Source organism: Corvus cornix, chromosome 6 (assembly GCF_000738735.6).
Source record: "Corvus cornix cornix isolate S_Up_H32 chromosome 6, ASM73873v5, whole genome shotgun sequence".
Lineage (NCBI taxonomy): Eukaryota > Metazoa > Chordata > Aves > Passeriformes > Corvidae > Corvus > Corvus cornix.
The window spans coordinates 16,491,207-16,515,666 of NC_046336.1; the positions used below are offsets into that span (position 1 = coordinate 16,491,207).

Consider the following 24,460-nt stretch of genomic DNA (forward strand, 5'->3'; position numbering starts at 1 on the left):
CAATACTTCTTTACCTACTTCTTTAGTAGCAATAGCAAAAATACTGAGAGACTACAGAGAATGGCATATACCTCTTCTTCTACTGACTGAAATTCCTTGTCTTCGGTGGAAAGGTCTATGAGAATAGTTCCACTACCGGAAGTATTTAGAGTCAGGTATGGGTTAAGTCCTGTGAATGTAAGAAAACACAGCAACAGTGTCAGAAACTGCAATAATTTCTCTGATCTGTGGACACTGATCAATCCTTCTCCCATCAAGAATCATCATTTCAGATGCACTAACCCATTTGTCTGTACTTAGCTCAGTACACTAATGCACACAACAGGGGAACTACTTGTAAGCACTTGTTTACTTCAGAGTTCATTTCAACTCTAGGCAGTGACACAGCGAGCAACCAGTTCCTGTAGAGTCCACAACTACTGATGGCAAGGGCATCATGAAACAGGAAAAGCAACTTGAAGCACTAATTCAATAGGAGTATTTTTTCCATGGTCATGCAGAAAGAACTGACAAAAGAACTAAGTCTGTCAACCCAAAAGGCTTGAGCCTGGTATTGAAAGCCTAAAAGATATTGAATGTTTAAAGGAAACTTCTTAAATGAAGCATACTGAATTATGATGAATTCAGGACTCCCAGGACTGTGCTGGTATCAACAGTCCTACACAAATAAAGAGGCTTTAGCAGTAATTTTAATGTAAGCTAAAGCTGTTGAACAAAGCTGTTACATTAATTTTGGTTCACTGAAAGCACGCCAACTCTATTTTTAAAGGAAAGTGTAAGAATTTCAACTGGCTTTCTGAGTGAGCAAAGACAGCATTCTGTAGCAGAACCCAATAGTACATAACAGGCCTGAACTCATCAACAGAATGTGCTCTGCTCTTCAGAGTGCTTTGATGAAGATAAACACTCCCTATCTCAAGGAGCTTATGAGCATTTTGCACTAGATTGACACTTCACCTAAGCAAACACAAAACAGTGACCACAGAGAAAAAATATAAATCAGAGAACTGAAAGGCAAGATTCACAGTAATTCACAGCATAAATAAAAGTACTCAAGTTTCAAGTCAGAAGACATTCTTAACATTTGAAGTGCCATTTTCTAGATCAGGTTTTATTACCAATTCTTTTTAATGAGATACAATTTGGAATAACATAAGTAATTTACAAAAACTGATTATGTAACGGCAGTATTATGTGATAATTTAAAATGAGCATATACCTTGTTGTCCAGAAATAAGTCTTTCAACTCCTTTGATGATTTTATGCCTATGGCCATAAGCATTAATGCCAATTTCCTTCAATTCTTTGTGTCCCATTTCAACCAATACATCCAATGTTATCTATAATGAAAGCAAGACCATGTTTTTTGTACTAGAACAACTGCCAATGACAGTGAAAATATACCTCACAACAGCTGTGAGAAAAAGCAAGTGTGAAAAGAATAGGAACATTAGAGGTTTCATATTTTATTTTCACTCAACTGCTTTCTTCAAACTTTTTGTCCTAAACTAACATGCTACAAACTACAATTTGTAACTTGCATTGTTTGCAGAGACCATGTTTCTAATTGAGAAATACTCTTCTAGATATATTCAAGTGAACACAAACAAGAACTGAAATTACTAATTAACACAGATTACTTATTTACTCTACCTTTTATACTGCTGAAAGGAAACACTGCTACAACTGTTAAACTGATACGAACATTACTGTCCCCATCTGTTTATATATACATATATTTTAACACACATTTATTTTGTATATCAATTAAAAAATCCAGTTACAGTCCTTTCTTTTATTCTACTTGTTTTGACAGTCACTCATTTAAAATCTCTCTTACTACATTATACTAACCAGGCACTATTTATTCCATTGCTTTCTAGCCCTGAGTATCTGGAAATAAATATAACCACTTACCTGTTCTCTCTCAAATATGTCAATTAGATGTTCAAGGCCAAGGTTCCGCACAAACTGATTAATGCTAAAATCTACACCTGAAAATGGGTAAGAAGAAAAACTCACAATGAATTCATACCTGTATTACAAAATAAAGCATACACATCTCCCCCTGTCTGTGGCAAAAATGAGAGAAAAATTCCTGGTCTTTTGCAGATGTGGATTAAATATCTGTATCACTACCCAGTAGCAATTTAACCTGCTCTTCTACCTCCCTAAGAGAAGTCTTTGTGCTTCCACAAAACAAGCCACCCAGCTACCAGAAATGCAAGTTCCAACAGAAGTATATATTGACAACTAAAATATCACAGAAGTAACCCTTTTAAAATACCTGATCTAAGAACAACCTCTTAGAAATTAAAGTTTGTAGTAAAATACTGCTTGGTATGGAGCCAAATTTCATTTGACTTCTGTTTTAAAACACAATTCACATACTAGCTCTGTTCAGCAAAAAACATTTTAAAGGTTCTGTAAGGGGAAAACAGTAAAATCTTGTAGTATAAGACTTTTAGACTTTTGTTCCTAATTAATGGCATCATAAGGAACTGAAATACTGCATATATCAGAATAACTATATCAATGTATGGGAAACTTCACACTTTTGTATTCTTTTTACCGTATGTTAAGAAATGTCACTCACTCCTGAGAAAGCCTCACCTTCTTTTTTCTCCAGAACAGTAGCTCCCTCTGCACAGTTTGTACCAACAACAGATGGAAGTTCAGAAAAACTACCAGACAAGTTGTCAAGACTACTTGCAGCAGACAGACTGGATGGACTGGATGGAACAGAAGACAGGGAATCAGCTGCAGAACCTGTAGCCTGAGACACACTTATAACCTGAGGTTTGTAGCAAGTCGGTAAGGCAGAAGGAGGCATTGCTGCTGTCAGTAACGCACTGACATCGTCTGCCTAAGGAGCAGAAAACAACTCATTAGAACAGAGGAACACTTTTGCACAATGTTTTTTCCTAGAATGCACTATCATGATATTAGATTTCTTGAGTACACTCAAGAACAATATTGGGAAAACATGCATTTTACAATGCATCTTACAAATGGCCTTTTCTGGCAACAGCGTATGTGAAATTGTAAAATGTTTATACATAGAAGCTCTAAGAAGGTAAAAATTAAAGACTTCAGTATTTCTAAAAAAATTTAGGGACAGTTAAACAGAATTAATTTGCTGCAAAAAATGAACAGAAGCTTCTACTGGAAATCAGAATTTATGAAACAAAACTGTTATTCTGAATGTAGTTTTGGATTACATTATAATACTTGGAAATAACACAGCTGAAAACTTAACAGACAGTTTCTTAAAATGATGCTGCTACAAGGTCTGCTTACATTTTATTGTCACAATTTTTCTATCAGTCAAACTATAAGCACTGAATTAAAAGCATCAAATTATAATCATTAATTCATTTTGTTAGTGTTTTGAGGTCTTTTCCCCCCAACTCCATACTGAAATAAGATGCCTGAAGCAAGAAATTATTTAAAGCAGGTTTATAAAGATCTATTGACTTTCCTTGCCAGGCACATAAAAATACCACAGAAACAACAGTAATTTAAATTTTGCAGAAGTGGTTGTATTACTGGCTTTTTAAAGAACAGCTTTTAGATGAGCTGTCACAAATAGATAAGAACAGATTTCCCAAGAGAAGCCCTATCACTTACAGTGACGAGGTCCAATGGTGTTTGTCCTTCTTGGTTTTTCAGAGTAGGATCAGCTCCATGTGCCAGTAACAAGGCACAAAGCTGAGTCCTTCCTTTCTGGGCTGCTTCATGAAGAGGTGTGAAAGCCCATTTGTCCGTAGCATTCACACATGCATTATACTTTATAAGTAAAGCCGCTACGTCAACATGCTGGAAAAATAAAAACACCTGTTAAATTCCAATACCACAGTGTATTAAAATAATTAAGAACTATTACCGCTATTTCTGTGTAATCAGAGTAATTCTAAATTTTCTTAGAATGCATTTAATTATGATTTTAAAATGTATTAAAGCAAGGTGTTTTCTTCCTCACCTAAAACATACCAGCAAAAAGTTGAGTAAGATTTGTTCCCTTGTGAAAAAAAGACAGAGTAAAACATAATTCCAAATCCAGAGGGATCTGAAGGAAAAAAATGCCTGATTCTGAACTTCCAGTTTGGAAAGTACTCCAACTGTTTTGGTTAAAGACTTGATTCAAGGACAAAGATTCAGGAAAACCACAAAAACAACTGCTGTCTCAACAGCAGTCATATAAATGGAAGTGAGATCTTCCCGATAAAATCTGACTGTCACAGGTAAGGAAAGGCATTTTACAGAACACCTTTCAGCCTGCTGGCTTTCTAGGTGTTCACGGTCAGAAAACTCCATTTGTGATTTTACAAATTCATAACAGTCTTTACCTATAACATAAACTGTGATCTAATTATTCATTCTGTCTTAAAAATAAGATTAGATTATAACTCAATAGTAAAAGCATTCTACAGAGTATTGGCTCAAAATGCTGTCAATGAAATGTACCACTTTTTTTTTAATAAATAAAGTCTCAGAAAGTTTGAGATATTTACCCCATAAGATGCTGCATTATGCAGAGGAATCAAGCCTCCTTTATCCTGTGCATTCACATCTGCTCCATGCTGTAACAGGTACTCTGCAACCTCCAAATTATTGTAACCAGCTGGAGTTGCAGAAGGACAGAATAAACAAAATTAAAACACCACCCCCAACAGGCTGTAGAGAAGTAGTAATTCATTTAAATTACTTGAAAGTAAATTAAAATGTCAATCCACAGTGTAATACCTATTAGGGAGGACAGCGTTACCCTATTTAAGAGTATTTGGTTTTAAAACCTGTCAATAAACAATAGAAGATCCTTTCTGGCTAGAGAGAACAGGAAAATAATTAAACAGTTTGAAAAGCAACATAAGATTAACATGTGTAAGATACTAATTTTTTAAAAGAGAAAGTACTGAATCCTCCAGCTTGAGGCTACACTCTAAACTTGTGTAGACATAGAAAGTTCGGCCACAGTAATTAATTAGTAACTGATCAAACTAGTTAATTAGAACACTAACCTGCTAAATGTAGTGGTGTTGAATGCCGTCCTTGCGTGTCCCGACAGTTGACATTGTCGGGTGAACAGAGCTTTTTTACTCGGGCCAAACAACCTTTCTTTGCAGCATCTAGGAGAGCTGCATCTCCTCTAAGTAGGTCTTGAATATCAGTATCACCATCTTTAACAAGATCTAGAGGAGTATTTCCATCCCTGTTTTTCTTTGTAGGGTCAGCTCCATGCTGTGCACATCAAAGACAGGTGGTAAGTGTGTCAGCAAAATAAACATGCCGCATCTTAGGCATCTAATGCCTTGTTGAGCAAATATTCTGACTCATATTGGAATCCTGCAGAGAGCCTTCCATTTACTGTGTGAGAAAGGACAACACAGGTGCTAAGAGTATCCCTTTTACTGAAAATATTTAACTACAGTAATTCAGAAACCACACACTAATTTCTCAAAGAAGTCCATTTACATTTCAGAGTGAACAAGAAAAAAAAGGTAACCTCCCTCCAGCATATGTAATACCTGTAAAAGGAGTTTGCAAATCTCGTATTTTCCTTTTGCTGCAGCTTCATGCAAGGGAGTGAATTTCCACAAGTCAGCTACATTGACAACTGCACCATGTTTAACCAACAGTTCTGCAACTTCATAGTGACCGTATGAGCAGGCGTTATGCAAAGGGACAAGTCCTCTGGAAACAATTAAAAGAAGAGAAAAACTCTCTTTAAAAATAGGGTATTTTTTCACCAAGCAATATAACCTTAAAACACAATGCACCTTTGACAATCAAACCATAACAAAACCTTCCTTCCCCCCTCTCCCCCCCAGTCTAATATAGTAGGAATATTATTGTATATTGCAATATCTATTGCAGTAAAAACTTAATCAGTGAGGCACTGAAGAGAAGTAAAAGCACAGGGCCAGAGAAATTCCTGATGCTCTAATCTTAAGTACTGCAAAATGCTTTTGGGTATTCTTAACATCTTCACTCTAACTAAACACTAACAGAAGTTCCCGTGAAAATAAAAAAATATCTGAAGAAAAACAGGATGCTTATCAGCTAACAATATTCAAAAGCTGATAGAAAGGACCAATCACAATTGCCAAGAAAATACAATTTGAGCGTTTACCCCTTATCTTTTGCATGTACATCAGCTCCATGCTGAAGAAGATACTCCACAACAGATACTCTGTTATATCCAGCTGCAAAATGAAGTGGTGTAGACTGACGTCCTTCAATATCTCTGCAGTTCACACTCTGAACTGTACACAGCTTCTGTGAATTTCCCCAAACAAAATATATGTCACTACACATAGTGTTGACACCTCTAATTTAGTCATAGAATGTTGTTAACAACACCACATTAACACATTTAGTTTTGTATAACTGTTTTCAATAAAAATTATTTCATTTTTACAGATTTCACAGATTGTGTCCTAAGAAAGTAATTCCACCTGCTCCCAAATCCACACCTGTAATTTATTTATGCTTTTTATATAAGGCAAACATCTGGAGGTGATGAACATTGTATTTTGTAATCTGTAATAATTGTGTAATACACAGGTTTTAGGACAGATCACAACTCTAAAGAAGTCAGTGAAGGGCTGTTCAATTGTTTGCTTTGAGAAATTATACATTGAGATATAATTCTGTGCTAGTTTGGCTGCAGCGGAGTTAATTTTCTTCACAGTGGCTGGTATGTGGCTGTGTTTTAGATTAGTGCTGTACACAGGGCTGATAATAGAGAGATGTGTTGTCATTGCTGAGCACGGCTTACACAGAGCCAAGGCCTTTTAGTGCTGCCACTAAAGGAGGGAGGCTGGGGGGGCACGGGAGGCTGCGGGGAGACACAGCCAGGACAGGTGATCCCAACTGACCAAAGGGATATTCCAGAGCAGATGGCATCATGCTCAGTACATAAAGTGGGGGAACAAGGAGGAAGGGGGGAACATTACTAGTGATGGAGTTTTGTCTTCCCAAGACACCGTTATCTGAGATGGGGCTCTGCTCTCCTGGGGATGGCTGAACACCAGCCTGCCCATGGGAAGCCATGAATTAATTCCTTGGTTTGCTTTGCTTGCGGGTGTGACTTTTGCTTTCTCTATTAAACAGCTTTTATCTCAACCCCTGAGTTTTCCAGCTTTTACTCTTCTGATTCTCTCCCGATCCTGCAGGGGGGTGAGCAAGCAGTTGTGTGGGGCTTGGTTGCTGGCTGGGATTAAACCATGACAAATTCCCTCTTATTTTTAAGGAGAGGTTTAACCTTACTTTGACAGTATCCACATCTCCAGCCTTTGCAGCCTCCAGCAACTGTCGATCTGCATCCGAATTACCTAATGGGATACCTTCTGCAAAATAAATGAGATTGCATGACAGGTAAGTGTAGGCAGTTGAAGAAATTTGTTAAGACAGGAAATAACTTGAATTTATTTAAGGGAAATCACTGAAATAAAGTTAACCCATTACCAACAAGTTTTGTCTCTGTTTACTATCTACAACTATAGCTGCCAGAGCTAGTAGTGTTTGTGAAGTTGACTTCAGCAATGTGCTTCCTGTATGTTTTGGAATATTGTGGAACCAACTAAGCCTTCTTATTTCAGTTTAAGAATTGGACTATATCAAGTTTATGTATGTATATAATATCCAAAACTTACTCTTGAAAAATCCATGTATATTGTTGCCTTCAATGGTACAATTGCCTTTTAACTCATAAATGCAAAGCAGACATTTTTTGTTTTAGAAACTCATTTTCTACTTTCAATATTCCCCTCACCCTATGTCAGGATTTTTATAAAGTTGTTCCAAGTGGCTATAGCCCAAAATCTTCATTGCTGATGATCTAGACAGTAAATGATATTATTAACTAGGGAGTAAAACACCACCTAGTACTACTGTCTTTTGTAGAACATTTTTTTTGGTTGACTAGTCTTCACTATTGACAGCACTTGAAACGGCAAGTAAAATGAAGCACCACAGTGGATCTTGAATAACTCAGCATACCTTGTAGTAGCTGTTGCACACTTTCAGTCCCCATTTGTAAGGCTGTAAAGCCCTGCAGAGACACGATGGAAGGATCACATCCAGAACTCAGCAGCAACCTGCATGTCTGAAGATGACCACAATGTGCTGCTCTATGAAGAGAGGTCTGGCCAAGATTATCTAATGCATTAACCTGAAAATAACACAGACAAGAAATATCACCATCAAGTTAGTATTAAAGATGTTTTCATTGCTGACTGGGAATATTTCACAAATAGTATTCTTACTTCAATAGAAAGAACATATTTAGTGTATTTCCAAAGGTGATGACATTTCAAACAGTAAAATTAAAACAAAAACAGTTCATAAAGTAGCCCCCTTTTAGAGGCATGCATATAATCCAGTGCATTTTTACCACAAACACGAGTAATCTATTATTTTGCTCCTGGCAGTACAAATCTTCAGTGCCAACATGGAGAACAGCTTTTACCTGCATTGGCTTATTGTGGTTTTTCAGACTGAGGACTTCCTATGTGTTGGGTCAGTCAAAGTGTATTCAACAACTTAAAACTCTGCACGCAAACCTTACTTTTATTCTCTACTCTTCCTCTGGGTTTTGGAAACTTCACAGCAGTCAGGCTATAATCAAATTTCCACGAGAGAAATTCAACTCCCAGTCCTGGAGGATTCAAGCACTACAGAGTCTCTCCTTTCCACGTTTTCTTTTTGTGGAAGTTAGAACTAATCACCGTATTATGACTTTACATTTTGTCTTCACTGTAATTTTTTACTGCAACATCATGTAGTCTACCTGTCACACAGTTCAGTTTAGCTTCTTGCTGTTCATATATACCCCCTGCTCTTTTCCTCATGTATTTAATTACTCCTGCTGGACAATGAAGCACTAAACAAGACACTCTGAAAGTCTTCTGTTCACAGAGAGAACTACATCTGCATTTCTTAAAAATAGGACCAAAACAATGATGATTCTATAATGTATAGAGCTGTACTGATGGATTGATGGCCGACAGCTGAGTCTATAAATCTAGAACCTTCCAAAACTAATTCTTTTAGAAAAGCCTGTCTACTCAGCTGTCCATTCTTATGGTATGAAAACCTGTACATGAATGTTAACAAAAGTATGATAGTCATACCTTAGCTTCATGTTTCACAACTACTTCAACAACATCATTATGAGCCTTTTCTGATGCCACATGCAGAGGAGTCAAGAAGCTAAAAAAAAGAGGAGTAATTCAAAATGTATTTTGCAAAATCTTCTAAACAAACACTTAGGAGTATTCATTTGTAACCACTCACTCTTTTGTTTTTTCATTGATATTGGCTCCTTTCCTCAGCAGCAATTCACATACTTGTTTCCTCTTAGGATATGGAGATGCAGCAGCACAGTGCTGTGAACATTAAAAAGTTTACAATTAACAACTAGCTAGCAATATCCAGGTTTTACTAGATGCTGATCAGCTGGCAGTTAAGAGCTGGTGGCATACAAAGACAACAGAAAAAAAACGCCAAAACATGTAGAAGCTTATTCATTTGGAAGACTCCACATGGGCTTTTGGATTTACTCTGGTATTTTCAAGAACTCCCCTTTCTAATAACTACTGGAAACCATCAAAACAAAGCTAACATACATAGCTCGCTGTTGCTTAAAATGAGACTATTCTACAAAACCTAGTCATTTAGATAACCTAAACAGGCCATTTATGTTAGTCTTAACATTAAGAACAAAATATTAATCAGTGTTATTTGCTTAACTAGACACTGGATATTCTAGGTTGGTCTGAATTACACCATTTGACACTACAATTTTTATTGCTAAACTATTACCTAGTATGCTTAGGTTAGCCACAATATATGCAAAATCATTATAAATCCTGAGATATTACCAATGCTGTCTCATGTGTCTGAGGATGCTTGAAGTTCACTGTCTCCAAAGAAAGATGTTTCTTTATACGAGCTACATCTGATTCTCTTGCAGCCTGTAGCAGTGAGTGACCTTTGAATTCATCTTTGAAAACAAAGAAATACATAGCAGAGGGTTACACTCCTTGGCTTGAGAAGGATCAAGAGAATTGCTTCTTTCAGTTAGAAAAAAATATCCATTTTATTCAGCAGACCATGGAGCACACATTTCCAAGTCTGACTCAAACTTTTACATCACTTGACAGAACTTGTTAAGTCAAGTCAAAACACTACACAAGTTTTGCTTTGTTTCTAAACCAAAGCCAGAGACATCCAAACTGACTGCACAAGATCTATTTCACTCACCACTTTGTAGGTTCTACTGTTCACATATGTACCAACTCAAGTATAAATCTCTATTTTTGGAAAACCATTTCTAGATGCTAGCATGAAGCCTAGTGTAGTATTTACTGACAATTTTTGTAAATATCCCAGAAAGTTACTGTTTGACCACTCAAGGACACAATCTGAGGTCACTCTCTTCAACTCTAAGTTTGCTGGACACAAATCAATGCCCTTCATCAATTTCTTTGAACTCTCAGTGATTGTGGCACACTCAAATATATTCAGCATTCTAAACAGTTATTTTTTCTTCAAGCAACTGTGGAATACAAATTATTATTTCAAAAATCTTGATGCAATGACAGGAACAAATATAGGAAATGAAAATGTATTGGCAAGGTCATGAGGGAAAACATGTATTTGGGGAAAAGCTACAAAACCCATCACAACCACTTGACTATAAACCTGACAGTAAAATAATTTCAAATGCCTACATTCAGAAAATCTAGCAATTTCAAATTATAAACAGTGACATGTACTGCACAATATTGCACAATTACTTTTAAAGTGTAAGCATTTTCCTAATCTGGTTTTTGCCAGATCACTGTCTAGGGAACCTAATTACACATTACAAGCTGTAACTGTAGAACTGATCCCATTTTATACTCACATGCTAATCGTTCTTTTAATTGGGGTGTTGGAGCCAAATCAATGGTGCTTTTGTTGTGACAGTTCAACAGTGTTGGGTCAGCACCATAACTTAACAAAAGAGAACATACTTCCACCCTGTTCTTAGAAGCTGCTTCATGCAGAGGGGTGAATTGCCACAGATCCATTGCATTCACACATGCTCCATGCTTGAAAGGGAAAGGGGTAAAAAAAGATGCAATCAAAACCGGAACGTTAGAAAAAGACTATGTTATTAGTTTTAATACAGTAGACTGTTAAAATAAAAATCAATGCTTATATGCAAACTGTTTCCAAGACATTCATTTTCAATCTAACACAACATTTCAGCACATTGTGGTTTTTAATCCTCTGGTGTCCCACAGGTACATTCAAAGAAGCCAAAGGCTGGCTGGCCAGTCTTTTCAGGCTTTTTTCAGAAAGGAAAGGAGCTCTGCTACAGGTCAAATCAGAGAAAGAGAAATATTCACATTCTCCAAATCACCTGCGAACAAGCTCTGGTTCTCTGCAGCTCTAGAAAATGTCTAGAGTGAACAGCTGTACTAAGATAAATACATGTTCTGTGCATAACCCCCAAGATATGAGTGCCACAGTATCTAAAAGGAGATGGCCACTCAGCTTCAACTCAAAACATTTAAGTACAAGATTCTACAAGTAACACTCCTGGATGAGTAATGTATGTGTAACACTTTGATTGCACTTCAAGTTCAGTCTGTAAGCAAGTACATGCTCTTTCCCATTGCTCCTCTTAAAGCTGCATTGCTTTGCAAAAAGTAATTCAGAGTTCTCTGGAGCCAAAACCCAATATGGAATACAACTCTAGCTTAACAGTTAAGACACACAGTAGTGTGTAGGCAAAAGTTCATTTGTGGGGTTGTGTCCAGTACCACCATTGTAAAAATTTACTTTACAACTGGCCCCTGAAGTAAAAAAATCCATGACTACTTATACTTACTACAATAAAAGCTTATTTCAATAGGTTTTTTTTTTTACTTAATTTTTTGCTAAACAAATAGAAAGATACATGGAATTAGTGGGGGGCTGAAACATACAGAATAGAACAAGAGCTATTCCCTGAGCAGCCAAATGTCTGGAGTTAGATAACAGAACACCCTCAGTTGTTATAATCTTGATTTGCTGTGGCAGCTGAGAACAGGCACTGCTCAAAACTCCTTTGGTGGAAAACATATTATTTTGCAGGCCACATCTTCAAGCCACTAGTTTAATGTGCATCATACTTACCTTCAAGATTAACATAAACCAGATAAACCACTCTGCTTTCCAAGAGTTCACTTATGTTAGGAAAATTGACAGGTTTCTCTTTCTTTTGGGTAAAGGCTAGAATTCAGGACCAGAACTGATGTTGTAAAGTTCATTTCCTCAAAAGACTGATTGCTCATTAATTTAAAAATATTTACTATCTTTACCAGTATTCTTTTTAAACACCTCTTATTGCTTTGTCTTCTAAAATATTCTTCTGCCAAACTCAAAATATCACTCAGCTTGTAGGGGTTTTTTCAGGGCCTTTTTTTTCGGGTGAGTGTAGAAAGACTGACATACACTGTACTTACTTGGTGGTACGAAAACATTGGACTTTGGAGCAGAGAGAGTTAAAAAACAAAGCACATTTATAAAGAAAAAGCTTCCTTGCAAGCAGAAGATTCTGTAGCTCCAGCTTAATAATCACTAACGTGTAGAGCAAAAGCAATTTATCACTGAGTTTTGTAAATCTAAGTACAAAATAAAAAAATATGCAACTTGTATTAGCCTATTATAAACTGTTCTTATTTAATAATAGGCAATTTCATCTCTTCAAAGACCAACCTTTACTAGAAGCTCTGTTACTTCGTAATGACCATAGGAACAGGCATTGTGAAGTGGCACCAGATCTCTACACAGAAGAAAAAGGAGGATTATTACTTCAGCATATATTAATTTTATATATATTGATTTGAAATGCGTCTAACACATTGCAATTAGTACCTTGAACATTTTACAAAAACAACATGACAAATGTTCAAATGAAACTAAGGAGAAATAAGAAGCTGAAGAAGAAACCAGAAAATCCCATCAGCATTTATCAGAACGGCAAACATCTAAAATAATCAGAAGATGAGAAGTGAATTGCATTGTCTCGCTGCAGATGGAATGGTTCCACTCAGACTTGGAACCCTAAGCAAGAAGAACTATCTGCAGAAGATGTTCACGAGTGACCCTAATGATACCCTTTTTCACAAGAACAATGCTGTAGTATCTTCCCCTGTGAAAACTAATCAAGTTGCATTTTTGTCATAACACAAAGGTTAAAGGTGACAGTCTCAAGTTGGAAATTCTTAATGGTTAAAACAGTATTACTGCTCTTTACTTCATCTCAATTTTTAACAAATTCTGTTTATTCTGAACAAAGGGAAAAAGGAACCTACCCTTTATCCTTAGCATGTACATCAGCTCCATGCTGCAGTAAGAGCTGTACTATTTTTACACGGTTATACCCAGCTGCTAAATGCAATGGAGTAGACTGAAACGATAGAATGTAGAATAAATCAGTAACACAAAATCAAGATTGATTTTATATTTATTTTTTCACAACTTGTTAACAGTACTAAATTCTGAAGTCCTTCAAGACTTACAAGATTAAAAAAACCCCCAGAATACTTGAATCAGACATTTGATGACTATGTTCATTGTTCACGAACTACTCTTGAAGTCAATATAAACACAAATCCAAATTTACTCCATCACTAATACAAAGGCCATTTTTGGTTTTTAGCCTACCATAGCTATAAATACTTTCCAGGCACAAACTATGTCCTTGTGAAAGGGGAAGTAAGAAGGCCATCAGCAACAATGACTGTTACACTATGAAGAAGTCTCTCTGCCAATCAGTGAAGTAAGTTTAGAAATTATCAAGAGGGATTGTTATCCACATTTGTGAGTGGAGTAAGTGAGTGGGATGTGAGGAAAATTTCATCTCTTCTGAACTCTCACTCCTCCACAGAGCAGACAGATAACTGCTCTATGATCTTTTCTAGCAAATGCATTCAAGCACCAGCAGCACTAAGGGCAGAGCTACGAATTAGTGAGGAGAATTCTTATCCTCTGCATTTACAAACCCATCCACTGAACCAGATTTCTACAGTTACTAGAGGATGAGCCTCATAACCAGATGAGAAAATAGAGATACATCAGTGTTTTGGAGATCCCAGTATCTTACCACAAAGCCTCAAAAAGGGAAGTAACTAGATCAAAACTTGGGTGAATTAGTACAAATGCTTAACAAGAAAAAGGATGCCAAAAAGTGATACTCAGTAACCTGAACCTTCTGTAGGCTAGGGGGCTGAACCCAGAAGACTCAAAATTTTTCAAAATGGAGATTTGGAACATTTTTTATGTATTTCTTTACCGTTACTTACAGCAGTGAACAGCTTACTCCTGAAACAGGAGCAGTAACGCGCCTAAGGGTGCATGTCAAATAATGCGCCTGTTTCTCCCTGATAGGGAAAAAATCCGTGAAAAGGCCTCGCTTCTTTAGCACTGCAGATATGATAGTCAAGCAGAAGTTTCAATTGAAAAGGGTTTGTTTATTGCTCCTATATAGAATTACTCGCATAGTCCTTTTAAGATTAAAAGACAAACAAACAAAATCAGCTGGCTGCTAGAGAGGTGGACTCTTATTTTCCTGCATACAGTGAAGAAAACAGACTTTATGTTTAACATTTTTAAAATCTGGTCAAACAGTAACTGTGGATCATGTAAGAGATAACTAATTTTAAATCAGGTTTTAAACAAAAATACCTTTCTGCCATCACTCGCATGACAGTTAACATTTAATGGTGTCAGAAGAGACATCATCTTTTCCTCATTTCCACTCCTGAAAAACAAGATATGAAAGAGCAGAAATATTCTTATCCCAATCTTTAGTACCTTATTCTGGTTTTGTATTTTTCACTGCTATAATGTTGAACAGACCTGAAGCAACACATTCCCCTCTGTATTGTCAGCATCAAAGGGAAAACAAAAATGCATTTATGCAACTACTTTCATAGCTTCATTCACAGAAAACAGCCAAAGCGTAGCATCTAGATGGAATGCAAGCTCCAAAGACTATATACCTATATATTAATGACATACAATTCTGCAAACATACTAATGCCAGTTATTTTCCAAACATACATACCTGGCACTTTCTAAGAGTTCATCCTTCTTGTATTCACCTAGAAGGCAAAAGGGCTTTCTTTAGCTGTCAAATAAATGTCTGTATGTGAAGTTCACCACTTATCATCCTCTTCTCAAGTTTTAGAGAATGTAAGTGCTAGAAGTACTTATACTCTTTTCAGTTGTTAAAGGGAGCTTTTAAAAAAGAGGAAGAGTGAGTTTTTACACAGGCAGGTATTGATAGGACAAGGGGAAATATGTTTAAACTAAAAGAGGAGATTTAGATTAAATGTTAGGAGGAAATTCTTTACTCAGAGGGTAGTGAGGCACTGGAACAGGCTGCCCAGAGAAGTTGTGGATGCCCTGGCCCTGGATGTGTTTAAGGCTATGTGTAGATGGGGTCTGGGCAACCTGGTCAAGTGAATGCTCCTGCCCATGACAGGGGGTTGTAACTACATGATCTTTAAGGTCCCTTCCAACCTAAGCCATTCTACAATTCTAAAAATTTGATAGGTCATTACTGAACTAGCACAATAAACTATCCAGAACACATGCCATGACTGAGATGATGAAAGCCATAAGGGAATTTCTATTTAGAATTATAAACCAGAGACAAGTTAAATTAGTATCAAAAAGACAAATGCTAAACTACTGTATTACATCAGTTCAGCTTGTTACTAGTCACAAAGTAATTTCAAGATTATCAATTACCAGTCAGCACTGCTTTTGCAGATGTGTCTGCTAGATCCAAAGCTGTTCTTCCATCTGTGTTCCGGATGGTTGGTTCAGCACCATGCTGCAACAGTACTAAAAATGCCAAAGTTTTCCATGAGAAAGCAATTCTACAAGACAAGCCTTATGAGACATATCATTACTGTAATCTGCAACCAACAAAAAACCCCTCTGTTTACTCATCCTAACTTCCTTTCTCAAGTTTTTAATGTCAGAGTTCTGCAATGTCAGTATGTGACCAGTGTATCTGGTGAAACATGTCTAGACATATTTCAGAGAAAAAAGCAGAGCAGAAAGGGAACAATCACCAACTGACAAGAGGCAACCTCAGTTGAAATCTTGTGACTGCCCACCACAAAAACTCTGCAGCTATTTTCCATCAGCTCCAGAGCATGCTGCCCCAAATCCTCAAGTGACTAAGTCCTAACCTGTAGAAAGCAGTGGTAGGCTGTGCATGTTGAACTCGTATTCAGGCCAAACAGGCAATGTTATATGTACAGCTCTCTAGATGTGTTCCTTGAAGAAAACAACAGCAAACCATACCATCAAGAAATGTTTCTTGACCATGTATCTAATTTTCTAACTCTTCCTTCAACAGTTCCTCATAAGAAATGTGTAAGTAAGGCAGGTAGTCAATATAATTGAAGTTTTCCCATCGTTAACTAATTTAACACAGCTGCTACAGATAAGAGAGAATGAATCCATCATTAAGATCACGTCTGTTCTGTCCACTGCACTGTGATCAGCAGCAGAAGGCAGCATAAGAGTCTAGGCTGAAATAGAAGAGAATTTAGCTCCATCATGTCACTCTAAAGCATTTTTCCCATGATGCCAATGTGAACCTTTAGAGGTAGGCAACTATAAAAAAATAGATCCAAAAACTTGTAAGAGTGACATATGAATTGAAGTTTATGAAAGATGTTTACTTTTAACCCTTGTATCAGCCATAGCTCCATAGAGTGAAAATGGTTTTTAAAAGGTTCTTGATTTTTCACAGTGAAAATGAATGAGTCAGTCACAGGAAGAGTGGGAGAAAATTACCAATGCAGACATCTGTCTTCCCCTTAATGGCAGCTTCATGAAGGGGAGTGTAATTCCAATTATCTCGAGCATTAGGATCTGCACCGTGCCGCAAGAGCAGATTGACAACTTCAGCATGGCCAAAAGAGCAAGCGTTGTGAAGAGGAATAAGGCCTCCATCATCTCGTGCGTGGACATTGGCACCACTTTGAAGTAAATATTCAACTACGTCCTTCCGACCAAAACCTGGAAGATGAAAAGGGAGAAAAGACATCAGGGCGGGGTAAGAGAAATCCCTGCCCCACATATGCAGATTAAATCAATGAACTTAAATAACAGTAACCACTCCTAAGGACAATCACAACTGGCATGCTTTACTAAAGAAGCATTTACACACTAAGGATGTTTTTGAAACTCTTAAAAATTAGATTAAACTCAGTAGAAAAATACTATATTCAAGATTACTGAAACAATTAACATCTTGATAGGGCTCCCTCAAGTTTCAGTTGTATCTTGCATACTTATGTAACGGCAACTGAACTAGGTCATCAAACTGTATCTATATTTGCTCTACTATCTCCACATGAGGCCAGAACGCTTTAGGATTTCTGCTTGTAGCCATTATACCCATCTGCTTATGTGCCAAAGGCCACCTCAAAGGTTCCAGGAATGTCTCTCTGGGTCTCAGCAATTCTTAGGACAGGTAAGAGCCATATTTTAGTACATATCAGTCTTCTGCCAAGTACGTTCTGGGAAATAACTCATGTGTGCAGGACTTGCTCTTCCTTGCTTTAAATATCTGAGTTACAAACTCTTTCCCTGAACAGATCAAGATCTGGATGAAGTTTGAGCTTGCCCCTCAGAGGGAATAACCATACAGTTGCCAACACCACTGATATCTACATTGCATCAAATTTAAACTCTACTACAGATCACCCACAAATGCCCATGGTAGGTTTAAGTCCTTGCCGTAAGTCCATAACCTAGAAATTATGTATATTCTTGATAACCACACAGCATTTCAGTGACAAAGCCACCAAAGCATACAAGTGTCAGCATTTCGGTTATAACAGAATTTTCAGTTTTAGCTTAGCTGTGACTGAACCTTTTCATAGCATGTTCTTCATTATACCTGACTTCAGTAAATCCCTCTTCTAGAGCAAGAAGCACTTTCACTTTCTCCATCTGAAGCTCCAAAAACCCCCACTGCCATTATTAAGCAATTTCTGGATCCCACTTGCTAAGAGAAAATCTTGTAGACAAGCTTTATATGTCAGAGAGAGAGGCCAGGACAAGTATTCAGAAAAACCTTGGTTAAATTCTAACTTTACTCTTCTTCCCTCAAAAGTCTGGTAAGGAACCACCTTCACCCCAGATTCGTCATTATTGTAACAATCATTTTATATCAAACTTTTGAATCACAGAATGGACTTCACGGTGTTTTCCCGTAACAGTCACAAGACAATACTGGTGACGTATTTCTTCAAAATCCAATACTAACAATACAAATTTTAGCTTACTAGCACCTTGGCTACGATAGAACCACAGACCCTACAGCAAACTCACTTTTGAGTCTCAACATGACACCTACCCATCTTGCCTGTCCTAACAGAGAACAGGAGCTCAGCACACCTTGGGATGAGAACTGGATCAGACACATGGTCCATGCAAAACTAACTTACCTGCACAGGCACAGTAAGTCATATTCACTGACCATGCATGCATATTTCTGCTGCCAAAAAAAAATATCAGTAGCTATATTCATGCAGCCTTATTGTCTATATTACATTACACACATCATGTTTCTCATTCTTAAATACATTCAGCTATTCTAACAAAATATTATAAGTACTGTTATTTTCTTAAATGTTTCCTGCCATTTGTCTTGCTTCTTCAAGCTTTCAAAAAATTCTGTTTCAGGTTTGAATGTATACTCAAAACTTAATTATTTTGAGAGTCTATTCAGAAGAGACTTTCACAAGTACCAGTCTTGCAAACACATAATCAAAACTGTGATTTGATGACAGTCTGCTTGGTATTTTCTTCTTTGAGTACCAAAAAATGTTTTCCAGGACTCCTGCAATTATGTTAGAAAAGTCTCTGATCAAATTCTTCATCCAGAAGTTACTTATCTGGTAGCTAAACCACTCATTCTTGTACAGAAGGCATTCCTATCCCTCACAGTATTGATGCATAGCCATATTTTTGCAGGTAAAATTCCTTAACAGGAATCAACATCATAACTGAAAATCAGCTGTAGTAAACCTTGTTATAGGCATAGAGAATTCCCTCAGATCCCTCTATTTAGTACAGAGCTTCAATCAGATACAATTCATGACCAATCCACAGCCTGTCTCTGAGCAAAGCCTGCATCCATTCCGGAAGTCCCTGAAGTACAGCAACACGCCCTCAACTACCTGTAGCTAATTTAATATTAATAAAATTAACTCATTTGTATCACACCAATTTTTGTAACTTCTCTCCAGCACTGAGTGCACAGCAGGGACTCCTTACTTCCTTGGGGAAGCATCTGTACAACAGGGCACCATATATGGAAGGAGAATTATTTTCCCATTACTTTCTACAGGATGCATGAGTACAGAGGAAGTGACCAAACGGCACAATGGTCTCTGCCTCTGCTGTTTTCCCTGAGAGTGGAAAGCGGGGACAGCCTTTGCCGACACAGGGAAGGCAGCCACTACCTACTCCAACAGTTCCTCTTTACCATTAGTTGGCTGCAGTAAAAACTATTTCAACACTTTAAAAAACTCCAATGTTGTCATTTTTAAGGGGTGGGGGTTTTCTCTGGCTCTTGAGTTTTTATCAAAAGACCACCTAAACAGGATCACAGCTTAAAGCTGTGCAAGGTAATGATCTTATCATCATGAACACTTTGTTTTTTATTGCAAAGAAGGGCTGGCTACTCAGAACCTTGAGCTGATACTCTTCTACCATCTGTGGACAGCTGAGCAGCTCACTGCACTTGTTCCCTGAAAAGTTACAATCTGTAGCTGACATTTCCCAATTATTAATTATAGTAGAAATGTGCAACTGTGTATAATTTTAAAAAAGTATTTATTTACAGTCACTGTGTGTCACAATTGCTATTCAGCTACTTTTGATGGGATAAAAAGCTAACAGAAAAAATTGAGCTCAAGTTCTTCTCCCCTACCCTGGGTGTTCATATTTTTGATTAATTTGGAATTGCAGGAAGGGCATTTTGGTACCTGCCAAGTCCTTAAAACCTTGTGATACTTTGAAGTTTGACACACGCTGTGATGGAAAAGACTGATTTGAGGAAGTATATGCAGCTTATGATGGGAGAGGATGGAGTCTCTTTTATTGTGAAGGGCGGTGGGCTCTTGACTGAAGCTTCAGGATACCTTAACTATCACACACACAGTTGTTGTGTACTAGCAAATCCAAAGAGCAACCTCCAGCAAAACTCCAATATGTATTACTTCTGATAATGACACATTCCTAGGGGAGAGCTTGAAGTTTAATTTTAGTATCTTTTACTTCAAAATCTACCTTTACAAACAGATACATGGAAAAAGAGGAATTTGGTTTATGTTTTCTAAAAAATTGTTAGGTAAGATCTGGGAAAAGACTCAAAAAAATAGAACCCAAGTTCAGACCCAGAATGCCACTAAAAAAGGAAAAAAAGGACAATACAAAACATATGTATTTCAGCTCCAAGTCCTCCATAAAAGAAGTCTCAAAACTGAATGAAACTAGTCAGAGAAGTTTTGTAATGTATTTTCTAACACCACCCAGACAACTAGGATAAACAATGCAGGAATACAACAGATTTTTTGTTTTACTTCCTGGAATGGGACTCCTTTAGAGTCAGAAGACAAAAGAAGTTAGTATTAGTCCAACTGTGAATAATAGGGGAAAGGCAAAATCAAACAAAACCAGTAAGCCCCAAGTCCAAGGACTCCTTATGTCCACCTTTCACACAGAGTCTACTGCAGGTGGTCTGACAACAGCAGAGTTCGACCTGAGGTGGTAAAGAGAAATCACACAAGTGTTTTCTATCACATGTTAACCAGAAACCCAGCAACTCCTACAAGCCGGTGAGAGGAGCAATTAATTACTCTGTATCCCAAGAAGACTCGGGCATGGCAACAGTGTCTCCCACTTACACACCAACCTGCTTAACATTAGAAATCTCATAGCTACATGATCTTATTTATGGCTATACATTTTTAAAAGAAAAATCTTTCTACAGATCAGGAGTTCTTTAAAGTCAAGACAGATCACTCCAGAGAGATAAACTAGCTCACTGTATTGAATGAGAAACATCTTAGGCAAAAAAACCCCCCAAACTAACAAAAAAGCAAATAAATAAAAACAGCCCCTCACTTCTCCAAAATGCTCTAAAACATATACAGTTGTTTAGAAGTTCAGAGTTTTTTAGTGGACAGGCAGGATTACTGCATATAAAAAAACAGGTACAGAAATTTTTTCCTCTGACAGGATACTTTAAGTTGTCTCCTGGGCTCTCTTGTCGGTCAAGCTTCTTGAATTTATGAAATACTGCTGTCCTGAGGAAGCTTTAAGAACTTAGACCTCTTAAGTCTGAGTCAAGATCTCTTAACATGAGGAAAGGACACCTTAAGCAGAAACCTTTTCCAAGACTAATAAAGAAAAAAACATCTTTGTTACTGTCCATATTGTTTAGCTGAAAAGAAGCTTCTGCCTTCTGCAGCCTGTCAGCCTTGGGGTCCTGCATCTAAGGCTGTAACCAAACCAAAACAACCAACATGAAAACAACAGTCACAGTCAGGTCTTTGTCTGAAAAGGTGGATACAATCTTCTGGCCTCTTGCCAATGAAAGCAGTTGTCCTGTGACGTCAGTTGTTTGCTTACTTACGTCCTGAATTAACAAAGTCCATTTGTTAAAAGTAAGAATGCAAAAAGCTTAGAAACGGCGTTATCTGACAAGCACCTTCATGAATTCAATTCTAAAATTGCACAGGCCTGCTGAAATGCATGAGAACTGTACCTGGGACACGTGCCCCTGTCAGAGCTCACGTGTCACAACACGAACAGTATAAACCCCACTCCAGATGTGTCCTCAAAGCCAGCTGAGATTTGTTTTTTTAAAAAAGGAAAAAAAAAAAAAAAAAAAAAAAGGGAATAGGAGAGCAGACGCAGCTGTACCGCTCGGCGACCCCCACCGCGTGAGCGACACCGACTCGGCCCCGGGGCCGGGCAGGGCCGCGGGGCGGGGGCGATGCTCAGGGGCCGGCGGAGCGCTCGGACCCCGCGCTGCGCCCGACCCGAGCGGCGAGGCCCGAGCGGCCCGGCACTCCCCGCAGCCCGGCCCGGCGCGCCGGGGAGGCGGCGCTGCCCCCCGGCTCCCCCAGCCCCGGTACCTGCGGCGAAGTGCAGCGGGCTGGACTTCCTGCCCGCCGTGTCCCGGCTGTTCACGTTCTCGGGCCGCACCAGCCGCTTGACCCGCTCCACGTCCCCGTTCCTGCAGGCTCGAACAGCTCCCGGGCCGGCTCGGCAGCCGCCGCGCCGCAGCCCGGCGCTTCAGCCAGAGCGGCCGCGCCGCCCGCGCACCTTCGCCCCGCCATGCCCGGGCCGGGCCCCCGCGCAGCCCCGCCGCTCCTCACGGCCCGCGGGGCTCCGCACGCGCTGCCGGGCGGGCGCTGCGCCCGGCGGAGGGATCCGGGCACCGCCGGCCTCGTGCGCAGGCGCGCGCGGCGGGAGCCTCCCAGCGCCGGGCCTCGGTGCGCGCCGCCATCCCGGAGCCATCCCGGAGCCATCCCGAGCCATCCCGGCCCGGGGCCGGCACTGCTAGCTCCCAGCAGCCCCTCAGCATGGACGCCTGCGGAGTTGCGGGGGAAGCGACATAGCTCACATCACACAGCCTGTCTTTATCTGCCCTCTGCTCCGTTGTAAGGGATGATGAGGAGCACAAAAAATACAGCACTAGCGATTCCTCCCAGAAGAACAAATGTGCCTTTGCTGCTTTCAGTAATTAAATGTAGATTAGGAGGTGAAGACTGTTCAGGGATTTTTTTTCCCCCTGCAAAACGTGTAAGACTGCATTTTGGTGTTAAATGGATTCATGATCCTTAAACAGTTACTTACACAGCAAAATAACGTGACTCCAAGGAAGCTGAGTGCTTGCATAATAACTATGGAATGGAAATTATACAACATAAATGACATAGTCTTTATTAATCTCGAAAAATAGAGATCAAAAAATGCTGTTAGTTGACTTTGCCAATTCAGGGTTTTGGAAGAGAACGGAAAGTGTCCCCCTCCCTCTAGTAAGCCTAATTGGCTTTGATGGGGAAGCCTGAGCCCAGACAGGACCGACTAGAAGAGGATTCAGCTGATAATTCTGAAATGTGTTGTTTTCCACTCACACCATATTGAAACACTTACTTTGGAAAAGGTAATTGAATAGGGTCAGTAGCTTCCTGTTGCAGAGGCAGAAATGAGTACCTCCAAATTCAATTGAATTTGCAGACTACTGTTACATTAGGAAATTAAATGACTTAAGTACAAGGAAAGAGATCTAGCATATTTGTACAGACTAGTCACTTCCATTCCGCCAAACATCCCTGTCCCTGAAACACGGCAGTTACATCCAAATTTTCTCTCCGTGGTCCATGCTAATGCCTAAACTGTGCCCAGGATTTTTTGGTGGGAGATATAAGCTGTGCCAAGCCGTCACCATGCAGTAGTGACAGATCAATGTCTGATGCTCGTGTCTGCGTCCTGTTCAGTTTAGTAATTTACACATGGCCACAGCAGCAGTGTGACAGAAGAATGCAGCCATCACCGGGGCAGAAACCACATGCTTTGACAAACATGTGATGCCTCGGTCATGTGTGTTTTCTGTAATCCCACTGTTTTCTCTGTGTCTCCATTTAAATTTCAAGCTGTGCTCAGCAGCAGGGAATAGCCAGGCTATGGCCAGAGTCCCACCCATACATAATTCATCCACTGCTTTGCATGGAGCTGTAATGTTCCCACATAAGCTGTCACCAAACGTGGCTCATGGGCCTGCAGCTCTCTCAGACCTTCCCGACTTCTCCAAAGTATGCATGATGAGAACTTCCCTCCCTACCTGCGGGCTCCACAGACTGAAAAAAAGACTTGCAATGCTGCCATTTGTATCTCTTATTATCACCACTAGCATAGCTGGAAAAACTATACAAGCTTTTGAGTTCATAAACCTTTCTCCAGGCCTACAGCAGAAGTAGCAAATGCATGAACTTGACTGCTCTCATTTCAAAATTGAAGAAGGGACTGTGTATCTAGAAGTCTGTGGAAATGTAAATACAAACACATCCTGCTCCTCAGGGCTTCTAAGTAGTTTTAAATCCAGAACAATATTTCACTGCTCATGCTGGAGCACAATTATAAAGAGCATTAGAGAAATAAACTCTAAATTCTCTCCACATCACTATACCCAAAAGATACTATTATTCTAAATTAGCTATAGCCTGATTTCCTTTTCCAGCATGTCTTCGTGATAGATTGAGTGTGAAACTATGGCAGGTCTTTATGAATGGAACAATTAAAAAAATATACTGTAAGAGCAGGATTCAATTAGCCTTGAATTAAAGGAGTCTCAGCATATTTTAGGACT

The 24,460-nt window shown here is 38.9% G+C and overlaps 1 protein-coding gene across 1 annotated transcript in view; it reads right to left on the bottom strand.

Moving 5' to 3' along the window:
- TNKS2 (tankyrase 2) overlaps positions 1-22,427 on the bottom strand; it is a 29,353-nt gene extending 6,926 nt beyond the window's left edge. The window contains 23 exon segments of the mRNA XM_039553616.1: positions 72-169; positions 1,220-1,340; positions 1,918-1,994; positions 2,614-2,866; positions 3,631-3,819; positions 4,515-4,624; positions 5,022-5,241; positions 5,529-5,694; positions 6,134-6,279; positions 7,273-7,352; positions 8,005-8,176; positions 9,138-9,216; positions 9,301-9,392; positions 9,888-10,009; positions 10,916-11,102; positions 12,757-12,823; positions 13,356-13,450; positions 14,728-14,803; positions 15,110-15,146; positions 15,799-15,894; positions 16,861-17,085; positions 22,224-22,331; positions 22,334-22,427. Of these exon segments, the coding sequence (XP_039409550.1) occupies positions 72-169; positions 1,220-1,340; positions 1,918-1,994; positions 2,614-2,866; positions 3,631-3,819; positions 4,515-4,624; positions 5,022-5,241; positions 5,529-5,694; positions 6,134-6,279; positions 7,273-7,352; positions 8,005-8,176; positions 9,138-9,216; positions 9,301-9,392; positions 9,888-10,009; positions 10,916-11,102; positions 12,757-12,823; positions 13,356-13,450; positions 14,728-14,803; positions 15,110-15,146; positions 15,799-15,894; positions 16,861-17,085; positions 22,224-22,331; positions 22,334-22,427 (2,910 nt within the window).
- Positions 22,428-24,460: the final 2,033 nt, after the last annotated feature.